The 26,093-nt window shown below is 41.3% G+C and overlaps 1 protein-coding gene across 5 annotated transcripts in view; it reads right to left on the bottom strand.

Moving 5' to 3' along the window:
• MTUS1 (microtubule associated scaffold protein 1) overlaps nt 1-26,093 on the bottom strand; it is a 206,087-nt gene that overhangs the window by 34,289 nt on the left and 145,705 nt on the right. For 4 of the 5 annotated variants that reach the window (XM_073341911.2, XM_073341912.2, XM_078852526.1 and 1 more), the window contains one exon: nt 4,236-4,302. In XM_073341911.2, coding sequence (XP_073198012.1) covers nt 4,236-4,302 — 67 coding nt within the window. Of the gene's footprint in view, nt 1-4,235; nt 4,303-5,346; nt 5,509-26,093 lie in introns of those variants that run through there. The other variant, XM_073341914.2, reaches the window with a different exon arrangement.

The raw sequence follows: 26,093 nt of genomic DNA, 5'->3' as shown, positions 1-26,093 counted from the left end.
AGAGGGCTGAGACACGAAAAGGACGCGGTGGTTCCTGAGGCTAAGAGAGTGGCTGCAGATGGCAAGTCAGAGCGACGGTGTGCAAACTGCAGACGGTGGCATTGGCCTTGAGCTAATCCTCAAAGTGACCAGGAGGCGGCGCCAGCCCAGCAGTGAGTGGTGCACTCTATGACAGGCATCTTCCAAAGGTAAGTGAATCAAACAGAGCTTGCAGTTCTCTGATACTTCATGGAAGTTAACACTCTGGATGTCACATGAAGACCAGGAGGAGTAAGAGTAATGGAATGATGTCCCTAGTGTAGCACTCCCATAGTTGGTAGGGGGATGGAGTACTGAAGAAACAACATTTATGTGGGAAAGAATGTTTAACAATCCCGTACAACATTATACATCAAGATGACTCATATCTGAAGTTTTCCAATCACTACCCATCTGTCATAAATATAAAGGGAAGGCTAACCACCTTTAAATCCCTCCTGGCCAGAGGAAAAACCCTTTCACCTGTAAAGGGTTAAGAAGCTAAAGATAACCTCGCTGGCACCTGACCAAAATGACCAATGAGGAGACAAGATACTTTCAAAGCTGGGGGGGGGACGGGACAGGGGACAAAAGGTTTTCTCTGTTGGTGTGTTGCTTTTGCCGTGACCAGAGCAGGAATGCAGGTCAGAACTCCTGTAAAGAGTTAGCAAGCAATCTAGTAGATATGCATTAGATTCTGTTTTGTTTAAATGGCTGATAAAATAAGTTGTGCTGAATGGAATGTATATTCCTGTTTTTGTGTCTTTTTGTAACTTAAGAGAATCCCTCTAGGCAAAACCTATGTTTTGAATCTGATTACCCTGTAAGGTATTTACCATACTGATTTTACAGAGGTGATGCTTTTACTTTTTCTTCAATTAAAATTCTTCTTTTAAGAACCTGATTGCTTTTTCATTGCTCTTAAGATCCAAGGGTTTGGGTCTGTGTTCACCTATGCAAATTGGTGAGGATTTTTATCAAGCCTTCCCCAGGAATGGGGGTGTAGGGCTTGGGGGGATTTTGGGGGGAAAGAAGTTTCCAAGTGGGCTCTTTCCCGGTTATATTTTGTTAGACGCTTGGTGGTGGCAGCAATAAAGTCCAGTTTGTACCTCGGAGAAGTTTTAACCTAAGCTGGTAAAAATAAGCTTAGGGGGTTTTTCATGCAGGTCCCCTCATCTGTACCCTAGAATTCATAGTGGGGAAGGAACGTTGACACCATCTAAAAGGAGTACTTGAGAATGGGATCTGAAGTCTGTCTTCCCAGCTAGAGACCAACCAGACTACTAGTAGTCATAGGGAGGCAGCTAGAGCCTATGGGGAGAGTCATCTGAGAAGGAGACAACTACATAAGGATCCTTTTTTTAAAAATGGTGATTGGGGAAAAAAATAGTCTAGTTTTGTCCTCCCAATCCACTTTTCCAAACTAGTTTTTACCATCCCTAATAAAGAGCTATGATGATTAAAGAAATTCTCTTAACCAGGTCAGTAGGCAAATGAATGTGATGGGGAAAGGAGGCTGAAAAGGTATGTGAATGGAAGGACAGGGTGAGAGACTGTTTTTCTTTTCTGTAAGTTTATCTGATTGTCTGTCTTAACTTGTCTCTTGACATGACACCAGTTTTTGAGAGTTGTTTGTATGAAGCTAAAACTCCAGTATTAAGAGTTTCTCAAGAGCTGGTCTACGCGACAAAGTTAGGTCGGATTAACTACATCGCTCAGGACTGAAAAATTTCACACCCTGTGCAATGTAGTTAAACTGACCTAAGCTGCAGTGTAGACACAGATGAAGAATTCTTTTATCAACCCAGCTACCACCTCTTGGAGAGGTGGATTTACTACAGCAACAGATGAACCCCTTCTGTCGCTGTATTAAGCGGCTGTACCATAGCGGCACAGCTGCGTCACTGTAGTATTTCTAGTATAGACATAGCCTTATTTTGGGAATAGGGCTCTTTAGTGTTCATGAATCCTAGAAGGGTAGGACTGGAAGGGACCTCAAGAGGACCATCCCTGACAGGTAAACATTGTCTAACCAGTTCTTAAAGACCTCCAGTGATGGAGATTCCATAATCTCCCTAGGGTGGAAGAAATATATTTCCCTACTAAGCAGTAGGAAGGCTAAAGACACATGTTGACAATTCTACATTGTACGAACCCATTAAAGTTTGCCATTTTATATTGAATTTCATGCAAAAGATGAAAAAGGAAATTTGAAGTTAAAATTTCTGGCATTTATTGGCCAAGATTGCACAGACCTTACACTCAATTCAAAGGCATCTCTCTGTCTTTGACCACATCTGATCAATTTCAAAATTTCAGGGAAAATTCTAGGCTTCAATGGTTAGAGCCATGTTAATTTGGGAGGAAATCAGAACAAAAAGGGTGGGGAAATGGGGGACACAGAGCCCCTCCCATCTAATTAACACAGACACAGCATCAAGCTGCTTTGCAATTGTCTATAGGTCAAACTGGTTGATGCACCCATTAACATCTTTGAGCATAACAATATTCCTGCTCATCCTCTCAGACGACACCCCAGATGGCACTCCCAGATAGAAAGAATAATGAACAGTAAGGACAAAATGCAGAATAGGGGCACGCACACAGGCCTTGGGATCAGGAGAATAGGGCATCCTGATATGGAGGCCCCCAGAACCTCTAGCATGAGGGAAAGGGTGGGGAAGTTGCAGGAAGTCTCTGAAAGAGGGGGGCAGGAAGATGGCAAACAGGGAGCTGAAGGAATGCATGGAACCCCTGATGTGTGCAGTAAGCTCAGCAGACAAACTATGAAGAGAGCAACCCCTGTGTCTTCTATTGCACCTTTGACTCTGCAGTGCCTAGCTGATGAAGTTGTGTGAAGAGTATCCTAAGGGCAGGTGTACACTTAAAACACCATACCCAGGCAGCTGCACTGCTGAAGTGCTTTAGTGAAGATGCTTCAAGAGCACTCTCCTGTCGGCTTAGTTAAACCACTTACTGCCAACATAGCGCTGTCCACTGGCAGTTGGGTTTGTATAAAACTATGTCGCTCCCGGGTGGGGATTATTCATTATTAAGCCCTGATCTACACTACAGAATTACTTCAGTATAACTAAAAGTAAAGGGCAGCAAAGAAAGCATTTGCTCAATTGTGTACAACACAAAACACCAAAGACACACTGTTGCAGAAAGCTTAATTACATTTTTTAAAACTGTAAGTTAGATATAAGCAGTTGTGACAGATGGGGAAGCCATTTCCTGACAGTTAATGGTTGGGGAGAGTCAAAGGGCCAAGGAAAGCTAAGCTCTTAACTCAGTTAGATAGTAGCTGCCAGCAAATGCCTAGCCTATCAGTCACAACTGGAAAATAAGCCTTCAGTTAATGCTGTTGCTGCAAGTAAGGAGAGCTATACACACAGTTAACTTTGACAGACTATTTACAACTTTAAGTCCTATTTTCACGGTGTTGGAAAGTAATGATGATGAAGTATCTGAGACTAACACACAGGTGATTTCTGTTTTCAGAATGCTACGGTTATCACAATAAAAATGTGCTGATACTGTGTAAGTATTAGCTTCATTTGCCTCAACTGCAGTTACATTTTCATTTCACACACAAATATCTGAGCAAAATACCACTCTAAGATCAAGGCAAAACAAACGGACGTCACCATTAAACACAGTTAAATGCAGCTTCAAAGTTGGCAAAACTATCCCTTGCGCATTACAAGTTCATTTTCAATATTATAGTTGTCCACGAAGATAAGTTCTCAAGCATTTAATCTCATGAGATTTATGGCATTTCCTTCTATTAATTTTACACTCATTTGCCACAAACCAGTAAAGAGAAAATATAATAGATTTATATGGCACATTTTAGTTTTAATCAACTTTTGCCCGAAAGTGTCTGTAGAAACAATTTACAAATAATTTAGGTATCAAACAGGAATATGCATACTGTAAGACATCCTCCCCTCTTTGGAAAGTGAACTTTTTGGTCATCAGATACACGCTTCCTGAGGAGGCCCTACAGGCTTAGTCAGATCAGCGCCAGGAATTCAGTGAACCTGGGGTCATGCTGTCAAGACTCCAGAGTAATGCAGCGTTAAAGCATTTGAACAGAATTCAGCCAGGGAATTAATGACTTCTGTTACAATACCATGACATCTGTCTTTACAAAACAACTCTTGCTGCATTTCCTTCCCTCCCCCCCTAAAATTGGGAAAATAGCTTCTTACCCAGCTCTCCTCTAAGGTTGAGGAATTCTTGAGATAGCTCTTTATGCTGTTTTAGTGCTTCCTCCCTCTGTAAAAAAAAGAAGAAAAACACATTTGGTTACTAGTGTTTTGAATAGAACACCTTCCAATAATTAACTCACATTATCTGCAGGAAAACAAAAGGCAAGAGTGAGAAGCCAAGAAATGAATCATTTAGGGTAACAGCTTTGCTGTTACAAACACACAGATGTTCCTTAGTTGTTATGGAAGTTATTCTTTAAACAGCCTCCCTAGTTTTCCCAAGTTAACAATCCAATTAAATCTTAGTTTGCAGCAATTAAATGATTGTATTAGGATTTTTCCCGCCCTCATGGGTGTAACTGTATATTGACCCACAATGTTTCAACTAATGCATGCATAGGACACATGATGCATGCCTCTTTCAAACACAAACTTAAATATTTATGCTAAGATCTTGTCAGCATATGGACTTTGTGCTGAATGTAAACAAAGCTAAACTTTGCTAGAAGCTCAATCTTCTATGAAGGAAAGGTAAAGCCCACTTTTAAACTATCGCCATTTTTTCATTAATAGATTTTATAGGTTCAATGACAGCTAAAATACTCAGATTTAACTTCTAGCTTTACAAAAAACAGATTAGAATTGAAAGAAAATATATAAAAATATTGAAAGTGGTCTTGGCATTCAGGAAGACTAACTAGAGCTTTTTAAAGCAAGAATCAGCTTGTTATTCAACTTAAAAGCCACGAAAAAAACCCGACTACCTCCTTTGCCCCTTATATTCTGCCCACAACTGAAAGACCGCCTAAAAACCTGAAACTAGCTGCTGCATAGAACAGAGTTTAAGAAGCAGATTCAAGAAGGACAATTCACAGCATACATAGCATAACTACATTAAAGGTATTTCACAGCTCAGTGTTCACTTCATGAACAGAATCCTCCAGACGCAACCACTGCTGTGGAGAGCATAATGTTGCAGAGATCATAAGATTCAGGCTTTCCAGTCAGGAATTGCTTGCTGCTGGAGCCATGTCACCTTCCCTGCAGTCAGCCACTGCCTAAATTCCCTGACATTCTTCCAGAAAAGCACTATAAAACAAATAGTGATTACCCTTGTTGCAGCACATTGAGAATAGAGGCACATTTTGCTGCTAGAGCAGCCCATTTTCCAGCTTCTGTGTCTCCACTTCCACCCTGCACATCTAACAGGGTATACAGGTGGTACTGGCAACACCACACACCAAACTGGTCTGGCTAGATACAAGACACTACTAGGAAGGGCTCCATTGGACCTTGTCTCAGCCTTACTTCAAGCTTTGCAGGTTACCGTACTGCTTGTACTGCTCTCTCCCACCAGAGGCAGATATTGCAGCTTCTGCACTTGGCACAAGCAGTCAGTGATTACTTAAAGCCACAGCCCTTCATTTATGAAAAATGAGAAGCAGACCTTAGACTGATCGATTGCCACTTACTCAAATATCAGCTGGTTCAGTAAAGGAAAATCTGACCTTCTCCATGGATAATGGAGTATATTTTTAGCTTTCTGAGCTAGATATACCAGGCTTTCACTTAATTTGTACACACAAAAGTAACTGACCTGAGACCTGAACTGGACAGAAAAAACAAAATAATGCACCAGTGAGAATGCAATGTAAACATTAAGTTTAACATGATGATGAGTACCCAAACTTGCATTTCTAATGACCCCATCACTTGCAACAAGCTTCACTGTGAACATTGTCTCCTTTCATAGAATCATAGAATATCAGGGTTGGAAGGGACCCCAGAAGGTCATCTAGTCCAACCCCCTGCTCGAAGCAGGACCAATTCCCAGTTAAATCATCCCAGCCAGGGCTTTGTCAAGCCTGACCTTAAAAACCTCTAAGGAAGGAGATTCTACCACCTCCCTAGGTAACGCATTCCAGTGTTTCACCACCCTCATAGTGAAAAAGTTTTTCCTAATATCCAATCTAAACCTCCCCCACTGCAACTTGAGACCATTACTCCTCGTTCTGTCATCTGCTACCATTGAGAACAGTCTAGAGCCATCCTCTTTGGAACCCCCTTTCAGGTAGTTGAAAGCAGCTATCAAATCCCCCCTCATTCTTCTCTTCTGCAGACTAAACAATCCCAGTTCCCTCAGCCTCTCCTCATAAGTCATGTGTTCTAGACCCCTAATCATTTTTGTTGCCCTTCACTGGACTCTCTCCAATTTATCCACATCCTTCTTGTAGTGTGGGGCCCAAAACTGGACACAGTACTCCAGATGAGGCCTCACCAATGTTGAATAGAGGGGAACGATCACGTCCCTCAATCTGCTCGCTATGCCCCTACTTATACTTTGCTCTCACCTGTACTATATTAGAAACATAATACAGTTGTACAAAACCATTCAGATATTTTTTTTCGAGTTGCAACTACACAAACATCTATGGTAGTTAAATTCAAACATTAACACTGCCATACTTAAAGCCAAGGGATGGGAAGTGCTCACAGAAAACCCCACCTTTAGAATACATTTATTTCTCCCGTTTATTCCTACTGCAAATTAGTTTAGGACTCTTGATAAGAAACTCACTTATCAGATTACCTAATTAGAGGAGAATAAAGGAGGTGGCAAATATTCCTTCGAAATCTGAAGAGTGAGTGAAACTATGAAACATTGGTCTTAAAGACAATTAAAGCCCAAAGGAGTTAGACGTAGCCATTAGTTAGGTAGCCACTCATTTAGCATTAAGTGCAACATCTCAGCCATCTCCTAGTTTGATCACACAGCTGTAATGCCTAGTTTGTTCTTGAGTAAAGAGTGTTTTTTCCAAAAATTGTCAACTCATACGGTGTAACATTTGGACTTTTCAAGCAAGTCCTTCACTGGCTATGCGTCATATAAAGACCTACCTACACATTCTCTTCAGATGCATTTGCCTATATTATAACAATTTAATTACAATAAAAAAAGAGATTTAGCATATGAAGGTTAAAAGCTGCCTTAAAACACATCGTCTTTTGATGCAAATGGAAAAAAAAGTGAGGTTACTACATTGAGCCTAGAGGGAGAGGATAAAAGTATTGCTGATTAAGTCTGCTCCTCTTTAGTTTAAATCAATTGAAGGACACCTATACATGATCCTGAACTATAGGGCTGGCCCTAAATTTAGAGAGATTATGTACTGAGCAGACTGGCACAGCATATGTCTTGATATGTCCTGTCTTAAAGGCAAAAAAGGTGCAACTTTGTCATTTTAGCTCAATCAAGTTAGCTTAACTCAATTAATTGAAGACTCCTCTTAATGCTGGTTAAGACTCATGCTAACATATTCAAAGGCTTGTTAGAGGACCGTGTTGTAACCTCATATTAATAAGCATTAGGAGGGGTTTTCTAACTTGATTGAACAGAATTGAAAACCACATTTTCTCCCATCAAGACTAAACCATAGCCATAGGTTGCTCTTTAGGGTATTAGAATTTCATACTTGTTCAAGGGAATTTACCAGGATGCAGTTTTTCCTCTGGAGAAGAGTGTGAGGAAAGGATGAATCATAGCACTGTAACATCAGTGCCCACTACAGATATACAGAACTGAATGAAGCAGTGAATACTGCAGAGTTTTTATTATCTAATTAGATCTCACTGTAGTACTGTGTACATAGTTAAGTACTATTTACTATCATTTGTTGAACTCTACAAACTAAGACAGTCTATCTTGTGTTTTGTTTCCCCTTTTCTGTTTAATTGTCTTGACACAGTTTTCCATAGCCACCTTCAGGATCCTTGTTCTCTTCTGAATTAAATTTATACTTGCATATATTTGTTCTGTGATTTTTTTTTTCAATCTTTCAGTGTTTGTTTTTCCTCCTCCCTGCCTCCAATGTTACAAACTTCTCATTTGTAAAACTTCACTCCAATTCTTAGTTAACCTTCTTTAACCCTGCTTGGGTTACTACCCAATTCTTCTTTCCGGCTACTTTCTTCACCAATGTTCTTCCTTTTTACCTCCATAGGTCTCCTAGCTCTCTGGGTCCTTTTCTTGATGTTACTTCCCTTTCCGCTCCCTTTACTGGTGCTATTTGACTCATCTCCAACCTGGCAGTTTTTTTTTCCCCCCAGCTTCCCAAAGAGACTGAGGGCAGGTCTACACTTAAAACACTGCATTGGTGCATCGGCACTGATGCAGCTGTGCTGCTGTAGCACTTTAATGAAGATGCTCTAAGCTGAGGGGAGAGAGCTCTCCAATCAGCATATTAATCCATCTACCCAAGAGGTGGTAGTTATGTCGGTGGGAGAAGCTCCCACCAACATAGCGCTGTCTACTCTGGGGGTTAGTTCGGTATAACTGTGTTGCTCAGGGGTGTGGATTTTTCACACCCAGGCGACAGAGTTCTTTCTATCAATATAGGCCTATAGTGTAGACCAGACATGAGCCCAGCCAGCTCTGAATACTTCTAATCAATGCTTTGCACCCTTTGCCTTTACATAACCTAGGATTAAGTCTACACTGCAGAGCTGTGCTGGTATAGCCTCTTCGTGTAGATGCAGCATACACCAACAGGAATTTTTCCTGTTTGGTGTAGGAACACCACCTCTCTGAGGCCTGGTCTACACTTAGGGTTGCCAACTCTGACTGAAACTATTCCAGGAGATTTTTTTTTCTTTTCTTCCAACATGATTTAATATCTTTTTCAAAAATATCCTATTAAAATCTCCCAGATTGCTTTCAATAGTCACTGGGAAATTGATGCCAATTTCAGGGTTAGCAACCCTCTCTACACTAGGAAATTAGGTTGGTACAACTGTGTCACTCAGTGATGTGAAAAATCCACACCCGAGTGATGTAGTTAAACCAAACTAACCCTGCGAGTAGACAGTGCTAGGTCAACAGGAGAATTTCCCCATCAACCTAGCTACTGCCTCTCAGGGAGGTAGAGTGCCAAAGGGAGAACCCCGCCAGTTGGTGTAGGCAGTGTCTTCACTAAAGTGCTCCAGTGATGCAGCTGCACCACCATAGTGGTTTATGTGTAGACAGACCCTAAATTATGTTAACTATACCAACAAGAGCACTCTGTCAGCAAAGCTACTCTACACTCAACATTTTTACTGGCATAGCTATGCCAGTATAAATTTTAAGTACAGACAAGGCCTGGGAATCAGTATTGGTCACAGGGAGAAGCAACTCCTGGACGGTTAGAGGCAGGAAACTCTTGTGACCAGTGTGTCGTCTGAAAGGTGAGCAGAGCTGAAGTATGCTTCTGTCAGCAATGCCACAGGGCAAAGCAGCCAAGACTCTGCCTTCCCTCCAAGTTCCATGGGACTGATGGTGCTGAATGAAAGGGAGAGTGAGTGCTTCTAGGTCAGCCATGTGGGTAAGCAGCATCCTCCTCTGCTAACGGTGTTTCTGGGCAGGCTAGCCAAGGCCCGCGCTCCTCCTAGAATATCAGGTCCCCACAAAGGGTGTTCCGTGTACCCATACTGCACTTCCAGGGTCCTAATCTGCCCAGGGTATGTCTGCTCTGGTTAGATAAGTTAGATTTTCAAAAGCACCTAATTGAGCTAGGTACCTAATTCCCATTGATTTTGAGTGGAAGTTGGGCACATAATTTGCTTGGGTACAAAACCCACCCTGTACTGTCCACTTGCTAAAAGCCAGCACTGGGTTTATAATTCAAACAGTGCTTAGTATAATGGTAAATTTGGGCTTTACCAGTTACCAACACATCCAAATTCAAGTAGCCTGTTTAAAATTCAATGCTGCCAACATTCACTGAATTGTTGCATGTCAGTTACACTGAAAACAAATAATTAGATTTTCCCATAGACAGATTTATGGAAAATGAAAATTTTAAGAATACAAAGAGCAAAAAATTAAGTAGTACTACAGCCATGGTTGTTGAACTCTGCCAAAGCCTCTTCATGCATTTAACATCACTAGACCCACTGTAAAACACAATTTTTAAAAAAAAATCTGTACATAAACTGAACACAGACATATTGGCATTTAAAGACAATTTAAGTCAGATAATTGTCAGAGTTTTTCTGTTTCTTTAAAGAATTCCCTTGTTAGTTACAAAACCTTCAAGGACAACAAAGATACTAAACGTTTGTTTCCAGATATAAAAGAATCAGGGCTCCTCCTAGTTTCTTTCCAGGCTTTTGTAAAATCTGAATGCAATACTTAAAATGCAAGCTTATTAGGTAGATACATTAAACAATAACTAGACTTACCACCTCTGTCATATAGCTTGGTATTAAATGTAATAGGTAGGTGCTGAGGGAACTGTAGTCCTAAACATACATGGAGTTCTACGAAATAAAACCAACTTGCAAGACTTGAAACAGAAATATGATATAATACTAAAGAATATGAAGATGTGATGACGTTTGAGTGGTCCAATCAAAACTATCATAGACATTTCATTTCAAGTTTTATGCAGTATGACATTGTAGTACTTCAGGGTGGAGCACCAAAGTAGAAATAAATACATGCTTTGCAAGATTTTAATTTAAAATACGACTAGAAATTAATGCAGCAGCTTTAAAAGTCATCTTCAAAGAAAAATTAGGTATTAATGAAAGATCTATGTTTAAGCAAGGACCACCCCACTCAAACTTCATGGAACAATCAAGTAGTAGTCATTCTAAATTTGTGACATCAGTTATTTCAATGGCAACAAGTAGGTTGTAAGCACAATTATGACCTCATTGCTGGATCAGGTAGGCAGGCTGGATAACTAGTGTCTGCCCCTTTTTTTTTTTTCAAACTGATCTGTTTTAATGGCACAAAAATACATAGAAATTTTGTCCAAGTCAACTTTTTTCTTACAATTTTGAGGGTTGTGTGGGGATGGGAAGGGATTAGGGACAATACCAGAGTGGATCCTAGTCCCAACTATAGAATAAACAAACTTTATATAGTTTTATACCTAGTGTGTCTTGCAGCTCTTAAAACTAAAGTGTAAATCCTGTTTTACTTTGTGGAATTCCTTGATGTGTGTAGAACTGTAATTCCCTCAACAACTAGATATTACAGTTAACGACTGTATGACAGAGGTGGTAAATCTGGCTTTACTTTAGCACACCTGCCCAATAAGTTATCACTGCAAGTCTGGTAATAGTTATAAGTGCTATGTAGTGTAAACTCTAAACAAACTTGATTTCCTCCTCTGGAAACAAAATCCTTTGAAATTGTATTTAAACTGCTAAATGGAAAGTTTCCAAGAACCAACAATGGAAAAGTTACGTTTATATATTGAAATGTCTGGGGGGGGGGGGTTTAATACTCATTTTATGCACACGTGTGGTGCCGATATCCACGTGATAAACTGCATTTTACATGCACCTTTGACCACCTCACCCATACTCTGCTCACAAATTCATCTCCACTGGGACTGCCTGTAACATTCCAAACATCTGGGCAGCTTCAGACAGCTGCCATTAAAAAAACAATAAAAACAGCTACCCACACCAGGAAGAGAAGTTTTCAGTCCATGAAAAAGATGGAATTTTCCAAATTTCTCTCAAAATCACATTAGTCTGAGGCCCATGCTTATAATAGTCTCTAATGCCTGTGACCCAGGAACCTCTTGGTCCCAAATGGCAAACTGCACTAGGGTGTACAGGGTTTTATAGGGATCTCGTAGGTCAGATATATGCATCATAGTTCACCAAACGGTGACGAGTGAGGTCTCTACCAAGAGCAGTAGGCTGCTGGGTATCATGATCATTGCTAAACGTTTGTACAGATAATATTTAAGAAGTTATGCCTTGATGCAAAAAATGATGTTCTTAAGGCCTTAAAGGTAAGGTAGGTCACCAGGAGTGACATGCCTCAGACATGTTCCTTTCAGCCATGAAGTAACAGATGCTTATCTGCCAGTCTGGTCATATGGGGATTGTATGCCTCTCAATGTATGCCTATTTGCATACTGAGCCACAGGCAGAAAAAAAAAATGGAAAAATCTACGAGGGGGGAAATTTACAGGACAAAACAGCAGGGGGTGGCCTCTTTAGGACTAAGGATTGTTAGGGTATATCTAGGAGTACAAGGAAGCACAAAGGATCTCTCACCAAAGAGGCAAGCTAACAACATGTTTGTCTTAGGAAAGGAGGGTCAACGCCAGCCTGGCTATAAAACACTGCAAGGATTTTGAGTGAGTAATTCCACAATACGCGAGTATCTTGTTAATAAAGCCTAGGCTCTAGCATTCATGCTATGAAAGTGTACCCATTTGTTTTCAATACTTCTACTTGCTATTATTTGAATCTATGTGGTTGGTTAAATAAACACACTTAGTTTCACTATAAACATATCTAAGTCTTAGTTTCACTATAAACATATCTAAGTCTTTCGTGCTAAGTGGAGCAGTGATCTGAAGTGAAACAGATAAGCTGGGGGGTATTGTTTCTTTGGAAGCAGTGAAACTGTGAATACTGAGAGCATCCAGTGGAACAGGGAGATGCTTGGAGGGCTTGAGGGTTGTGCTGTTCCTGTTGCTAACCAGTAGAGAAACAGCAGGGCCTGCAAGGCTTAGAGGGGAATGCTTGTGTTGTCTGTGGCTGTTGGAGTTAGGGGGCTGATGTCTGGCAGACACAGACAAGACTTTCTCATGCTAAGGTTAGGTGGTAATGAGGTGTCTCAAAACACTGGGTACCTCAGGGAAGCGTGTCACTGTTACAGGTTTAATGTTTAATATTGCAACCCATCAGGTCTAGACATGGGAGCTTCAGATCTCTTGAAAGGGAAGATACCAGTATTCCAATGGAAACTCTTCTAGGTCTAGAAGATCCTTTTGAAGTCAAGATAATATTGGTAAAGAAAAGCTGGCTGGAGGTCATATTTAGAAGTTTCTAAAGTTATGAGTTTGCTCTTTGAAGCCTGCACAGATAGCCTCATGGTACTGAGGGATCCTGCCTTGAGAAGCAGACATGAAAAAACAGTACCAATAAATATATTAAAATTCTAAATATTTCTAATATACTTATATAAAATGTGACATGTAAATACACAAGTAGTATAAGGGTTTTATTGATACTTGTTTGGGATGATCTGTGTAAAACACACGGCTTCCCCACTTTGAAGCAACAAGGCCATCTCAAATAGGCACCAATATTTTATACTAATGTGGTCCATATTTATATTGTATGAAATGATATATACAATATACATATCATTTCAGTCTGTAGTTTCAAGATGCTGGTTGCATCTTGCTATAAACAGGCATCACAATATTTATATACAGCTGTATTTATCAAATTTAATACTCTTCCTAAAAAGGGTATTAACTGTATGATTAACAAATCAGGTCTTCAGACGCCCCTTGTCTTCTCTCAGGTGATTTCACATTTTTTTCTTCAGCACTCAATTCTCACAATATCCTGTCCATTAAATGTAAACAAAGTTAACTACAAAAACAGAAATGGCTGAAAGGGCATAAATATCAATATGTCAGGACCTTTCAACTGCTGTAGCTTTTATCTATCACTTCTTGCTGTATTGCACCTAATTTGGAATGTAAAATCCTTTGGGTATGGATCTACCAGTTTATTTTAAAGTATTGTATACACACCTACATTACTCCATAAATAGCATCGAGTATCAGTTCCAAAATTATGGTCCATGATCTCTGGTGGTCCACAGAGCACTTGCTGGTTACATGGTGCTAAAATATGATCTTCCCTTCTTTTCTGCTGCTAAATTGCACTTGAAGACATCGAAAAATACATTAAGTTATTTCCCAATATTTTTCAATGTAAGCAACGGCTGTAGCTGCCACAGGGATGTTTTACCAACGTGGATGGGATATGAAGTGGTCTCTGCAAACTGAAGGTAGGTAACTCAAGATACTATTATGATGTAGTCAGCCTATGATTAAATTTGATGAGTCTTGGCCTGTAGGATAATGGTAACTGTCATACACAGACAACATGGTCCAGTGGAGCGGATACAGGTCTACACTACAAGAGAAGTGGGTATTTATTGCTAATTTGTGTGAGCAAGTCCCTCCACCCTTCTCCGATTTAGCTTCCCTATTGGCACAAAAGGAAAAGGAGGCTGCTTACCAGTACAGTGATGGATGTTCTTTGAGATAAACAGTCCATATACATAGTCCACAGTTGCTAAGTGCACATCCAGCATACACCCATCAGAATGTTCTAGTCAGCAGTATTCCTCAGTGCAGCACATGAGCCCCTCCCTTCCTTATGGGAGGGTATAAAAGGCAGAGCCATGCTGCCACACCCAGTTCCTTCTCTACCACGAAAGCTCATGACGCCTAGACTCTTAAACACCAAGGATTGCAGGTGGAATGTGGCATATGTATATGGACTAAACATCTCAAAGAACATTCACTACTGTACAGATAGCCAACCTTTTTCTTCAAGTGCTAGTCAGTGTGCGTATTCCACAGCTGGTGACTCCCCAGCTGTGACCCTCACTTGTGGCAGGGGTATTAGTAGTCTCTGTGAAAACAGATTGTAGTACTAATCTCCCCAAACCTGCAGCATCCCTGGCTGCTTGCACCACTGTATAGTGCTTAGAAAATGCATACACTTGACAGTCAGGTTTCCAGTTGGCAAGCATCTTGGATAGTCAGTCTTGCTAGGGAGATCACAGAGTTGGACTGTATTCTAGTGGACTGGGCGCAAATCTTGTTGGATGGTTACCTGCCTGCTAGCTGATAGGATGTTCTGATGCACTGAGCAATCCAGTTTCATATTCTCTGTGCAGAGCGAACAGGAGTAGCAGACGGGAATTTTCTGCATGGGAGTTCTCCAGGTGAAAGAGGAGAGACTACATGACCTATGGGGTGAGTTTGTTGGATGCTTGCTTACATTCAGTTTATAGTGTGATCTGCTTTGGAGGCTGTGTATTGTGCCAAGTGACCTGAGTGGCTAGGCTGAAAGCTTACTGACAAGGCTCTTGCTTGCTACCATTTGATCCTTTATCCCTTTAGGATCGCTTGACGAGGGGGCGGGGCTAACTAAGGGAGAAAGAGGGTTTAAAGAGGCAGCTTTTAAGCAACCAGAGGAGCTAGCAAATGGGATTTTTTGTGAGTGGGTTGAGAGAGGCAGATACACCTAACATATACACACTAAACTTAGGTTAATCGCCCCTCAAAACCAATAAAACATCTTGCAAAATAAAAATAATGCCGGCAGAAGTCCAGCAAGAGAGCGGGGACTATCCAGTTTATTGTACTGAATGCAGCATGTATGATTGCCTGCCTTGAGGGCAGGCGGCATGTGTGTACATCGTAAAAGCAGTACATGGCCCTCAGAGACCAAGTCTCTCAGAGAGACAGAGGTATATAGAGGAGACTTTCAGGAACACGGTAGGTTCCACCCCCAGTCTGACAGCCTCTGTGTTGTTGAGGAGGATGAAGGTCCCTGGGAAAGATCAACAAACTGGAGCAGACGTAAATGATCCCAAAACTGGGACCTCCTTCCAGATGCTGTCATGGTATCCTCTCACACCAAGGGACCCCAGTTATTAGGAAGAGACAGACAATAGTAATGCAGGGATTCAATTATTAGAAATGTAGGTAGTTGGGTTTGTGATAACTGGGAGAACTGCATGATGAATTGCCTGCTGGGTGCAAAGATTGTGGACCTCTTGAGACACCTAGATAGAGATGTTTGTGCAGTGGTGGTGAGGAATCTATGATCATGGCACACAGAGATACCAATGACATAGGGAAAGGTAGGGAAAAAAAGTACTGGAGGCCATATTCAGGCTGCTAGGTAAGAAATTGAAGTCCAAGACTTCCCTGGTAGCATTCTGTGAAATGCCTCCAGTACCACTTAGACAGGCAGAACTGCGGGGTCTCAATGCATGGAGACGATGGCACTGGAATGAGGAATTAATGTTTATTAGGAACCGTGGAACCTTTTGGGAAAGAAGGAGCCTATACAGGAAGGATGGGCTCCCCTTAAACCAAAATGGAACCAGATTGCTAGCATGCAAAATTAAAAAAGTCAGAAGAGTTTTTAAAATAAGGGCTGGGGGAAAGCTGACAGGTGCAGACAAGCACACAGCTCAGACAGACATCCCTTAGGGATGGGCTTATTAAAAGGGTTTCTGTATATCCTAGTAAAGAGAAGAAGATAAAAGTAGATAAAGTACAGCTAGGAACTGAAGAGAAACAGTCAAATAAAAAAGAGTCCCATTCAATTAAAGCACTTCAAAGCAGGCAACAGCACATTGACAAATTTTATAAACGTTTGTATACAAATTCAAGGAATTTGTCATACTAATTCATACTAAGATGGGTGGATCTGAGTGCGTGGTATTAACGGAGGATACAGATAGAATAGGCATGATAATAAGACACAGTAATACCAGGTACAAAATGTATAGGAATGACAGAAGGAGGTCATGCTGGTGGGGAAGTGACACTATATGTGAAAGCAAGCATAGGGTCAAATACAGTAAAAATCTGAAATGAATCAAACTACTATAGAGCCTCTATGGATAGAGATTCCATGCTTGAATAATAAGAATATAGCAGTAGGGATAAACTACTGAGACAATGATTGTGAAATGATCAGGGAGATTAGAGAGACCACAAAACCCCGCAATAATGGGCAATTTCATCTACACCCAAATGTCACCGCAGGATGGGATGCCAAGATAAACACCATTATTGACTGTTTCTTGGAACAGCTAGTCGTGGAACCCACACGGGGAGAGGCAATTCTGATTTAGTCTTAAGAGAAGCAAAGGATCTGGTCCAAGAGGTGAATACAGCTGAACCATTCAGTATTGGCATCCATAATGTAATTAAATTTAATATCCTTCTAGGGGAGAAAATACCAAAGAAACCCACCACAGTAGCATTTAACTTCCTTTTTGTGTAGTTCCCCTTTTTGAAGAGGCTAATTAAATGGAAACTAAAAGGAACAGTCACAACAGTGAAATGCTGGCAAGCTGCATGGCAACTTTTTAAAAACACCATAATAGAGGCTCAAACTAATCAAATCAAAAAAAGAAACAATAAGAGTACCAAAAAATGCCACTAAGGTTAACTGAGTAAAAGAGGCAGTTAGAGACAAAAAGACATTCTTCAAAAATTGCAAGTCAAATACTGAGGAAAATAGAAAGGAGCATGAAACTCTGCCAAGTCAAGTGTAAAAGCTTAATTAAGCAGGCCAAAGAAGAATTTGAAGAGCAACTAAGAAAAACATGCAAAAATTAACAGCAAAAAAGTTTTTTAAAAAGTACATCAGAAGCAAGAAGCCTGCTCAACAATCAGTGGGGCCACTGGATGACTGAACTGATAAAGGAGCACTCAAGGAAGACAAGGCTGCTGCAGAGAAGCTAAATTAATTCTTTGCATCAGTCTTCACTGCAGAGGATGCAAGGGAGATTCTCACACCTGAACCATTCTTTTTAGGTGACAAATCTGAGGAACTGCCCCAGATTGAAGTGTCAATAGAGGAGGTTGTGGAACAAATTTATAAATTAACAGTAATACGTCAGCTTCTATACCAGAAGACTGGAGGAGACCTAATGTGACGCCAATTTTTTTTTAAAAGGCTTTGGAGACAATTCTGACAATTACAGGCCGGCAAGCCTACCTTCAATACGAGGCAAACTGGGTGAAACTACAGCAAAGAACAGAATTATTAGACACACAGATGAACATGGTATGTTGGGGAAGAGTCAACACGGTTTTTGTAAGGGAAATCACGCTTCACCAATCTATTAGAATGTTTTTGAGGATGTCAACAAGTACATCCAGTGGATAGTGTACTTGGGCTTTCAGAAAGTCTTAACAAGGTCCCTCACCAAAGACTCCTAAGCAAAATAAGCAGACATAGGCTAAGAAGGAAGCTCCTTTCGTGGATTAGTAACTGGTTAAAACATAGGAAACAAAGGATAGGACGAATAATGGTCAGTTTTCACACTGGAAAGAGGTAAACAGCAGGATCCCTCCAGGATTTGTACTGGGACCTGTGCTGTTCAATATGTTCATAATTTATTTGGAAAAGGGGTAACAAGTGAGGCGGAAAAGTTGCAGATGATACTAAATTACTTAAGAGTTAAGTCCAAACCAGACTCTGAAGGGTTACAAAGAGATCTCACAAAGTTGGGTGCCGGGGCAACCAAATGGCAGGTGAAATTCAGTGTTGATAAGTACAAAATAATGCACACTGGAAAACAATCCCAATGATATGTCCAAACTGATGGGGTCTAAGTTGACTATTACTTGTCAAGAAAGATCTTGGAGTCACCATGGATAGTTCTCTGAAAACATCTGCTCAATATGCAGTTGCAGGCAAAAAAGCTAACAATATTAGGAATCATCAGGAAAGGGATAGATAATACAGAAAATATAAGTTTCAGAGTAGCAGCCGTGTTAGTCTGTATCCGCAAAAAGAACAGGAGTACTTGTGGCACCTTAGAGACTAACAAATTTATTTGAGCATAAGCTTTCGTGAGCTACAGCTCACTTCATTGGATACATGCAATGGAAAATACAGGAGGGAGATTTTATATACATGGAGAACATGAAACAATGGGTGTTACCATGCACACTGTAACGAGAGTGATCAGGTAAGGTGAGCTATTACCAGTAGGAGAGGAAAAAAACCTTTTGAAATGATAATCAAAGTGGGCCATTTCCAGCAGTTGACAAGAACGTGTGAGGAACAGTAGGGGGAAAAAATAAACATGGGGAAATAGTTTTACTTTGTGTAATGACTCAACCACTCCCAGTCTTTATTCAATGTAATGGTGTCCAGCTTGCAAATTAATTCCAATTCAGCAGTCTCTCATTGGAGTCTGTTTTTGAAGTTTTTTATTGTAATATTGTGACTTTTAGGTCCGTAATTGAGTGACCAGAGCAACTGAAGTGTTCTCCGACTGGTTTTTGAATGTTATAATTCTTGACATCTGATTTGTGTCCATTTATTCTTTTACGTAGAGACTGTCCAGTTTGGCCAATGTACATGGCAGAGGGGCATTACTGGCACATGATGGCATATATCACACTGGTAGATGTGCAGGTGAACGAGCCTCTGATGGTGTGGCTGATGTGATTAGGCCCTATGATGGTGTCCCCTGAATAGGTATGTGGATACAGTTGGCAACAGGCTTTGTTGCAAGGATAGGTTCCTGGGTTAGTGTTTTTGTTGTGTGGTGTGCAGTTGCTGGTGAGTATTTGCTTCAGGTTGGGGGGCTGTCTGTCCTTGATGATGCGCTGGAGAGGTTTCAGTTAGGGGCTGAAGGTGACTGCTAGTGGTGTTCTGTTATTTCTTTGTTGGGCCTGTCCTGTAGTAGGTGACTTCTGGGTACTCTTCTGGCTCTGTCCGTCTGTTTCTTCACTTCCGCAGGTGGGTATTGTAGTTGTAAGAATGCTTGATAGAGATCTTGTAGGTATTTGTCTCTGTCTGAGGGGTTGGAGCAAATGAGATTGTATCGTAGAGCTTGACTGTAGACAATGGATCGTGTGACGTGGTCTGGATGAAAGCTGGAGGCATATAGGTAGGCATAGCGGTCAGTAGGTTTCCGGTATAGGGTGGTGTTTGTGTGACCATCGCTTATTAGCGCCATAGTGTCCAGGAAGTGGGTCTCGTGTGGACTGGTCCAGGCTGAGGTTGATGGTGGGATGGAAATTGTTGAAATCATGGTGGAATTCCTCAAGGGGTTCTTTTCCAAGGGTCCAGATGATGAAGATGTCATCAGCGTAGCACAAGTAGAGTAGGGGCATAAGGGGATGAGAGCTGAGGAGGCGTTGTTCTAAGTCAGACATAAAAATATTAGCATAGTGTGGGGCCACGCTGGTACCCACAGAAGTGCCACTGATTTGAAGGTATACATTGTCCCCAAATGTGAAATAGTTATTGGTGAAGACAAAGTCACAAAGTTCAGCCACCAGGTTTGCCGTGATGGTATTGGGGATGCTATTCCTGACGGCTTGTAGTCCATCTTTGTGTGGAATGTTGGTGTAGAGGGCTTCTACATCCATAGTGGCTAGGATGGTGTTTTCAGGAATATCACCGATGGATTGTAGTTTCCTCAGGAAGTCAGTGGTGTCTCGAAGATAGCCGGGAGTGCTGGTACCGTAGGGCCTGAGGAGGGAGTCTACATAGCCAGACAATCCTGCTGTTAGGGTGCCAATGCCTGAGATGATGGGGTGTCCAGAATTTCCAGGTTTATGGATCTTGGGTAGCAGATAGAATACCCCTGCTCAGGGTTCTAGGGGTGTGTCTGTGCGGATTTGCTCTTGTGCTTTTTCAGGGAGTTTCTTGAGCAGATGGTGTAGTTTCTTTTGGTAACCCTCAGTGGGAAAGACAATCCATCACTCTCAGATCTTGGGAGACAGGCCAGTCCTTGCTTACAGACAGCCCCCCAACCTGAAGCTAATACTCACCAGCAACCACACAACAAACACACTTACCCAGGAACCTATCCTTGCAACAAAGCCCATTGCCAACCTGAGCTTCTTGAGGTCCAGTATTGGTTGAACCCTGCCCCCATTTTCTGGGGGATACGAAAGTAATGCAAATAGCTTCCCTTTCCCCTCTGTTGATGGGAATAGCCTCAATAGCACCAAAAGTGAGAAAGCACTGCAGTGCTTATCCAAGCAGATTCTCATGGGAAGGGTCCCTGAATAGGGATGTGAAGAGGGGGGGTGGTTGAGAGAAGGGAGAGGTACTGAATGGTGTGAATTCTCTGGATCACCTCCAGCATCCAGTAGTCTTGGGGCGTTACTGGACCAGGCCTGTTGGAAGTGTGTCAGAGGGTTCCTGAAAGGAGGGAAGGATGGTACGCTGTCCTCAAATGTCACATCAAACTTGCTGCATGGTCAGCACTAGTGCAGAAATGGTGCTAGAGGGAGGTAGATCCTATGAGGCCAGATGGCTCTGGCTGTCTGAAATAGGAGTATGGCTGTTGGTGCCACTGATCAGGTTGGAACCTAAAGTGGCTCATTTTGGTGGTCAGGACATACATTCCTAATTATTGAGGGTGGCCCTATAGTCAGAGGGACTTCAACACCTCATCTATTCTCTTGTGAAAGTGAGCAGCCTTCAAATGGTAAGTCTTCATTTGCTGTTGCCATATCTGTGGCATTCAGGGCCAACTGTAGTGTGGTTCTAGCTACTCAACGCCCCTTCACACGGATCATCTGGAATTCATCTCTGAAGTCCTGTCTAGCTTGTCAATCAATTGTTGCAACGCACTCCACTTGAGGCAATCATATTTTGCTAGGACAACCTGACAATTGGAGATCCTCATCTGGAGAGGCTGCACTAGAGTATGCCTTTTTGGAGAGAGCCAGTTGAGGCATTTTGCCTCCTTGTCCTTGGTGGTTGACTTCTGGTGGCCCTAGTGAGTTCTCTCATTAGCTGCTGTCTCCACCAGGGACCCCAGCATTGGGTGGGAACAGAACTGTTCATATCCCATCACCAGGACCGGATACTGCCTATCTGCTCATTTTGACATGAGTGCCACAGATGCCAGAGTCTGCTCGAGGATCCTTGCAGGTTCCAGAAGTCCCACATTAATCAGGATCATAACATGCCTCAGCACTGATGAGCGTAAAATATCCAGGAGTTTGTGCAGCGCATCTTGTGCCTCCTCTGTGAGCAGGCAGAGCATGAGCAGTGCTAGACTTCCTGAGGTCCTGCTGGAACCTGGCCTGGAGCGTTTGCTGCTGTAGCTGGAGCCCACATTCCTGCCTGCATGCTGAACTCTGGAGGAGCAGCTCAGTTTTAAAGCGCCACAGCCTACAGTGCCCCAGAATGCCTCACTCATCACCCTTGCAGCCAGGAGACTAGACCAGCTGCCTGTGCACCCCCCAGCTGGTGTTGGGGTGTGCACAGGCAGATCGTCATCAAGTGGTGTGTTTCCAGTGAGGTCCTACAAGGACCTGTTCTTTGCCCTGTGCAATTTAATACTTTTATCAATGACCAAGAAGAAAACAGTCACTGAAAGTTTGCAGATAACAAAACGGTTGGGGGAGTGGTAAATAATGAAGAGGACATGTCACTGATACCAAGCGATCCAGATTGCTCTGTATATGTTTTAAGACAGCTAAATGTAAATGTTTACATCTTGGAACAAAGAATGTAAGCCATACTTACAGGATGGAGGACTATCCTGGGAAACAGTGACTCTGAAAAATACTTTGGGGTCACGGTGGATAATTAGCTGAACGTGACTTCCCAGGGAAATGCTGTGGCCAAAAGAGCTAATGTGATCCAGGGAATCTTGAGTAGGAGTAAAGAAGTTATTTTACCTCTATATTTGGCACTGGTGCTGCTGCTGGAACACTGTGCCCAGAATTTAAGGATGTTGATAAACTGAAGAGAGTTCAGAGAAGAGCCATGAGAATGATTAAAGGATTAGAAAACACGCTTGACAGTGGTAGACTCAAAGAGCTTAATGTATTTAGCTTAACAGAGAAAATTAAAGGGCGACAATTACAGTCTAAGTATCTACCTGAGGAACACACATAGCAGGCTCTTCAGCCTAGCAGAGAAAAGTAAGGCACGATCCAATGGCTGGAGTTGAAGCTAGACAAATTCAGATAGAAAATAAGGTGTATATTTTTAAATGGTGAGGGCAATTAACTATTGGAACAATTTACCAAGGGTTGTGATGGATTCTCCATCACTGAATTTTTAAATCAGTATTGGATTTTTCTACAAGATATGCTCTAGGAATTATTTTGGGGAAGTTCTGACCTCCTATATACCATAGACTATATGATTACAATGGTCCCTTCTGGCCTTGAATCTATGAATCTGAGCAAAAAGTTAATTATTTCAACTGAGTGCATCAAATAGAATCTCATTAGTATAACAGGTTTCAGAGTAACAGCCTTGTTAGTCTGTATTCGCAAAAAGAAAAGGAGTACTTGTGGCACCTTAGAGACTAACCAATTTATTTGAGCATGAGCTTTGCATGCATCCGATGAAGTGAGCTGTAGCTCACGAAAGCTCATGCTCAAATAAATTGGTTAGTCTCTAAGGTGCCACAAGTACTCCTTTTCTTATTAGTATAACAAGTACTTAAATGATTTTTACTGTTGCGTAAATGGTGATCTTAATTTTACCATTAAAAAGGAAAGCCTGACAAGTGAGTTATGCTGTCTAATTGTAGTCCCCTACTCCTAAAAATCAAAGGGAAAAAGGCATGTTCAACATTAGGAACAATAGGCAGGTATAATAAATTAACGTTTTGTTTACTTGAAAATAGTTCTTACAATGTAAGCATCCAAATCTGCCCAGCAAAAGGTCACTTTAGCAATTTGCCAGGTGTTATACTTAATTTGCAGAAGACTGGATTGCAACCATCCTATTTTTAACTGTAAGACGCAGCCTTTAATGGTAACAGTTCACAGCATGGAATGCACCATCTTGATCCAAGCAGAGGTTCATTTTATCAAGATGAAGCATCACATATTGGGACCTGTTTTTTCATGAGACCGCACCTCTGATTCAGAGGTAAAGTTGGCCACAGACCACACTGTAGAACCCAATGAATGACATTTTTCTATAATCTGCTCTTTGGTCACCCATTCTTGCACCATTAACTCTACCTTAGAAGATAACTATGGTGGTTTATGCATTGCTCCTCCAAAATCCATGTATCAATATTACATATACTTTGATCGCTGTGGCCCAGTTTCTGCTTCCTTATACACCCAAGTAGTACCTACACAAGTAGTCTTATTGCTTTCAATTGGACGAGAGAGAGAGGATGGCAGAATTTGACCCCTTATAAATTTAAGTCTCGATGTTTGGACAGACAAGATCAATTTGGGTCCTAAAGAATTTACAAATAAAAGCAGATGCTTTGATTTGAGGGAAAAAAAATACCAATTCTAAATGAAAGCGGTCCAAAAAGTTTGACTTGAAATATCAGTTCTCTCACCTTATTTAGGAGGCAAAGAGAGTTGGTGAAATCAGCTGATATTCTGCTTTTACAAAGTGCCATTCAGAAAAGTCACCATGCATTCCAAACATAATAATGAATAGCTATGAAGTGTTAACAAGGTGGAGTAGGAGGGCAACTTAGACTAAGAACACCATTGCAGTGTATCTCCAAAGAGCACAGAAGCATTGTTTTTTGATTTGTGCTTTACGAAAAGGAGTTAGTGACAGAGCCATCTTATCTACCCTGCTTCAAATACAAAATTGAGGCAGCAAAGTTCATTATGGGACCACTAAAATACTATTGGTGGTTTTGTTTCCATAACCTTTTTTGGATTCACCACATTCCTCAGGGCACTAGAAAGTTTTTATACTACAGCAAACAAACTTCTTACAAGATGCTCAATATTATTTGTCTCAGCAGTGCCTTTCCTCTGACACAACCTTTTAAGTGTTTTCTAAGGGTGCTAATCATGACCTTCAGTTTCTGTTACTGTGTTTTTATAGAACACTTCTACTAGGGAATCAATTTTCATTTGCCTTTGGCTTATTAGTAAACACAAATTCCAGACTTCAATTAAATCTCAGACTACAGTATTCATGTCTTCAGTACATATTCTCTGAAGTCTCTAATGGTTTAATGGCTTTATTTAATACAAGTTCTGAACCATCAGATGTTTATTCATTCCTTTGGTGACACTGAACTGAGTAGGTCTAGTCAGACAGGATTCTTAAGTGTAATTACAATTCAAATTAGGTCTGACTTAGCCCTGGTCTACACTACAAACTTATGTCAGTATAGCTTTGTTGCTCAGGGATGTGGAAAATCCAACTCCCAACTTAACTTTCGGTGCAGACAGTGCTATATCCAGGGGAGTGATTCCCCATTAACATAGCTCTTCCACCTCCCTGACAGGTGGAGTACCTATGCCAATGGGAGAAACTCTCCCATTGGGGTAGGCAGTGTCTGCACACTAAGCGCTACACTGGCACAGCTGCAATCCTGTAAGTTTAGACAAGCCCTTACTCTGTATGGGATATTTCTTTCTCCTACTCCCCAACTTCAGGTGTAACCTGAATATGCCAGTGTTAAATTTCAGATAAGAGATGTAGCAGATTAATCACAGATGTATTAAAGACCCTATTCATTACAATTTTTGCCTCTTGAAAGTGATGTAGAAAACTGTAGTTGGATGGTTTTTAATTTAATCCATTTCTTATATTGAGGTTTAGTAAGCTGTAGCTCACAAAAGCTTATGCTCAAATAAATTGGTTAGTCTCTAAGGTGCCACAAGTACTCCTTTTCTTTTTGTTGTACAGGTTTATTCTTCCTCCTCCCCCCATCTCATCATGAATCTGTATTTTGATTTAAGACACAAAGTTGACTGAAATTCATAGTTTCAGCAGAGATTTCTATACATTTCTTAGTATTTTCCCCCAAGATTTCTTTTCAACATGGAAGAAGTTTCATCTTGTTAGAGCACATGAAAGTCAGGCGATCTAGGTTCACAGTTACTGATTCATTGACTTTGAGCCAGTGATATTTGTGCCTCGGGTCTCCTGTGTAAACTGTGTTAGCCACATTTTTGAAGGTATCTGAAATTTAAGCATTGTAAAGTGTGAAGTATTATGGACAAAATGGTCCTATTTGATCAGTGAAATACAGACTTTATAGAATCATCTAGGCTGCCCTGCGGGGAGGCGGGGAAGAGGCCCCTTCCTTCACTATCTACTCCCTTTCACCCTGAGTTTATTAGCGAAGGATCTGTTCGTTTTCCTGTCCACTATTTCTGCATTTTCATGAAGACAATCCAGGAAATAATCAGAAATCATGCACGTTGAAAAGTTCTTTAAGGCATATCTAGAGATTCTGACTACTTTGAAGACCAACACATTCTGCAGTAGAAGCACCTCTTCTCAGTACCTTTCAGTGAACCCTGTACTAGAGACCTTTTATTAGGCAACCTTCTCTGCCTTGAGACC

Source organism: Lepidochelys kempii, chromosome 4, assembly GCF_965140285.1.
Source record: "Lepidochelys kempii isolate rLepKem1 chromosome 4, rLepKem1.hap1, whole genome shotgun sequence".
In the NCBI taxonomy this organism is placed as follows: Eukaryota; Metazoa; Chordata; order Testudines; family Cheloniidae; genus Lepidochelys; species Lepidochelys kempii.
The sequence above is the reverse complement of the archived record's forward strand: the minus strand, read 5'-3'. Positions and strand labels throughout refer to the sequence as shown.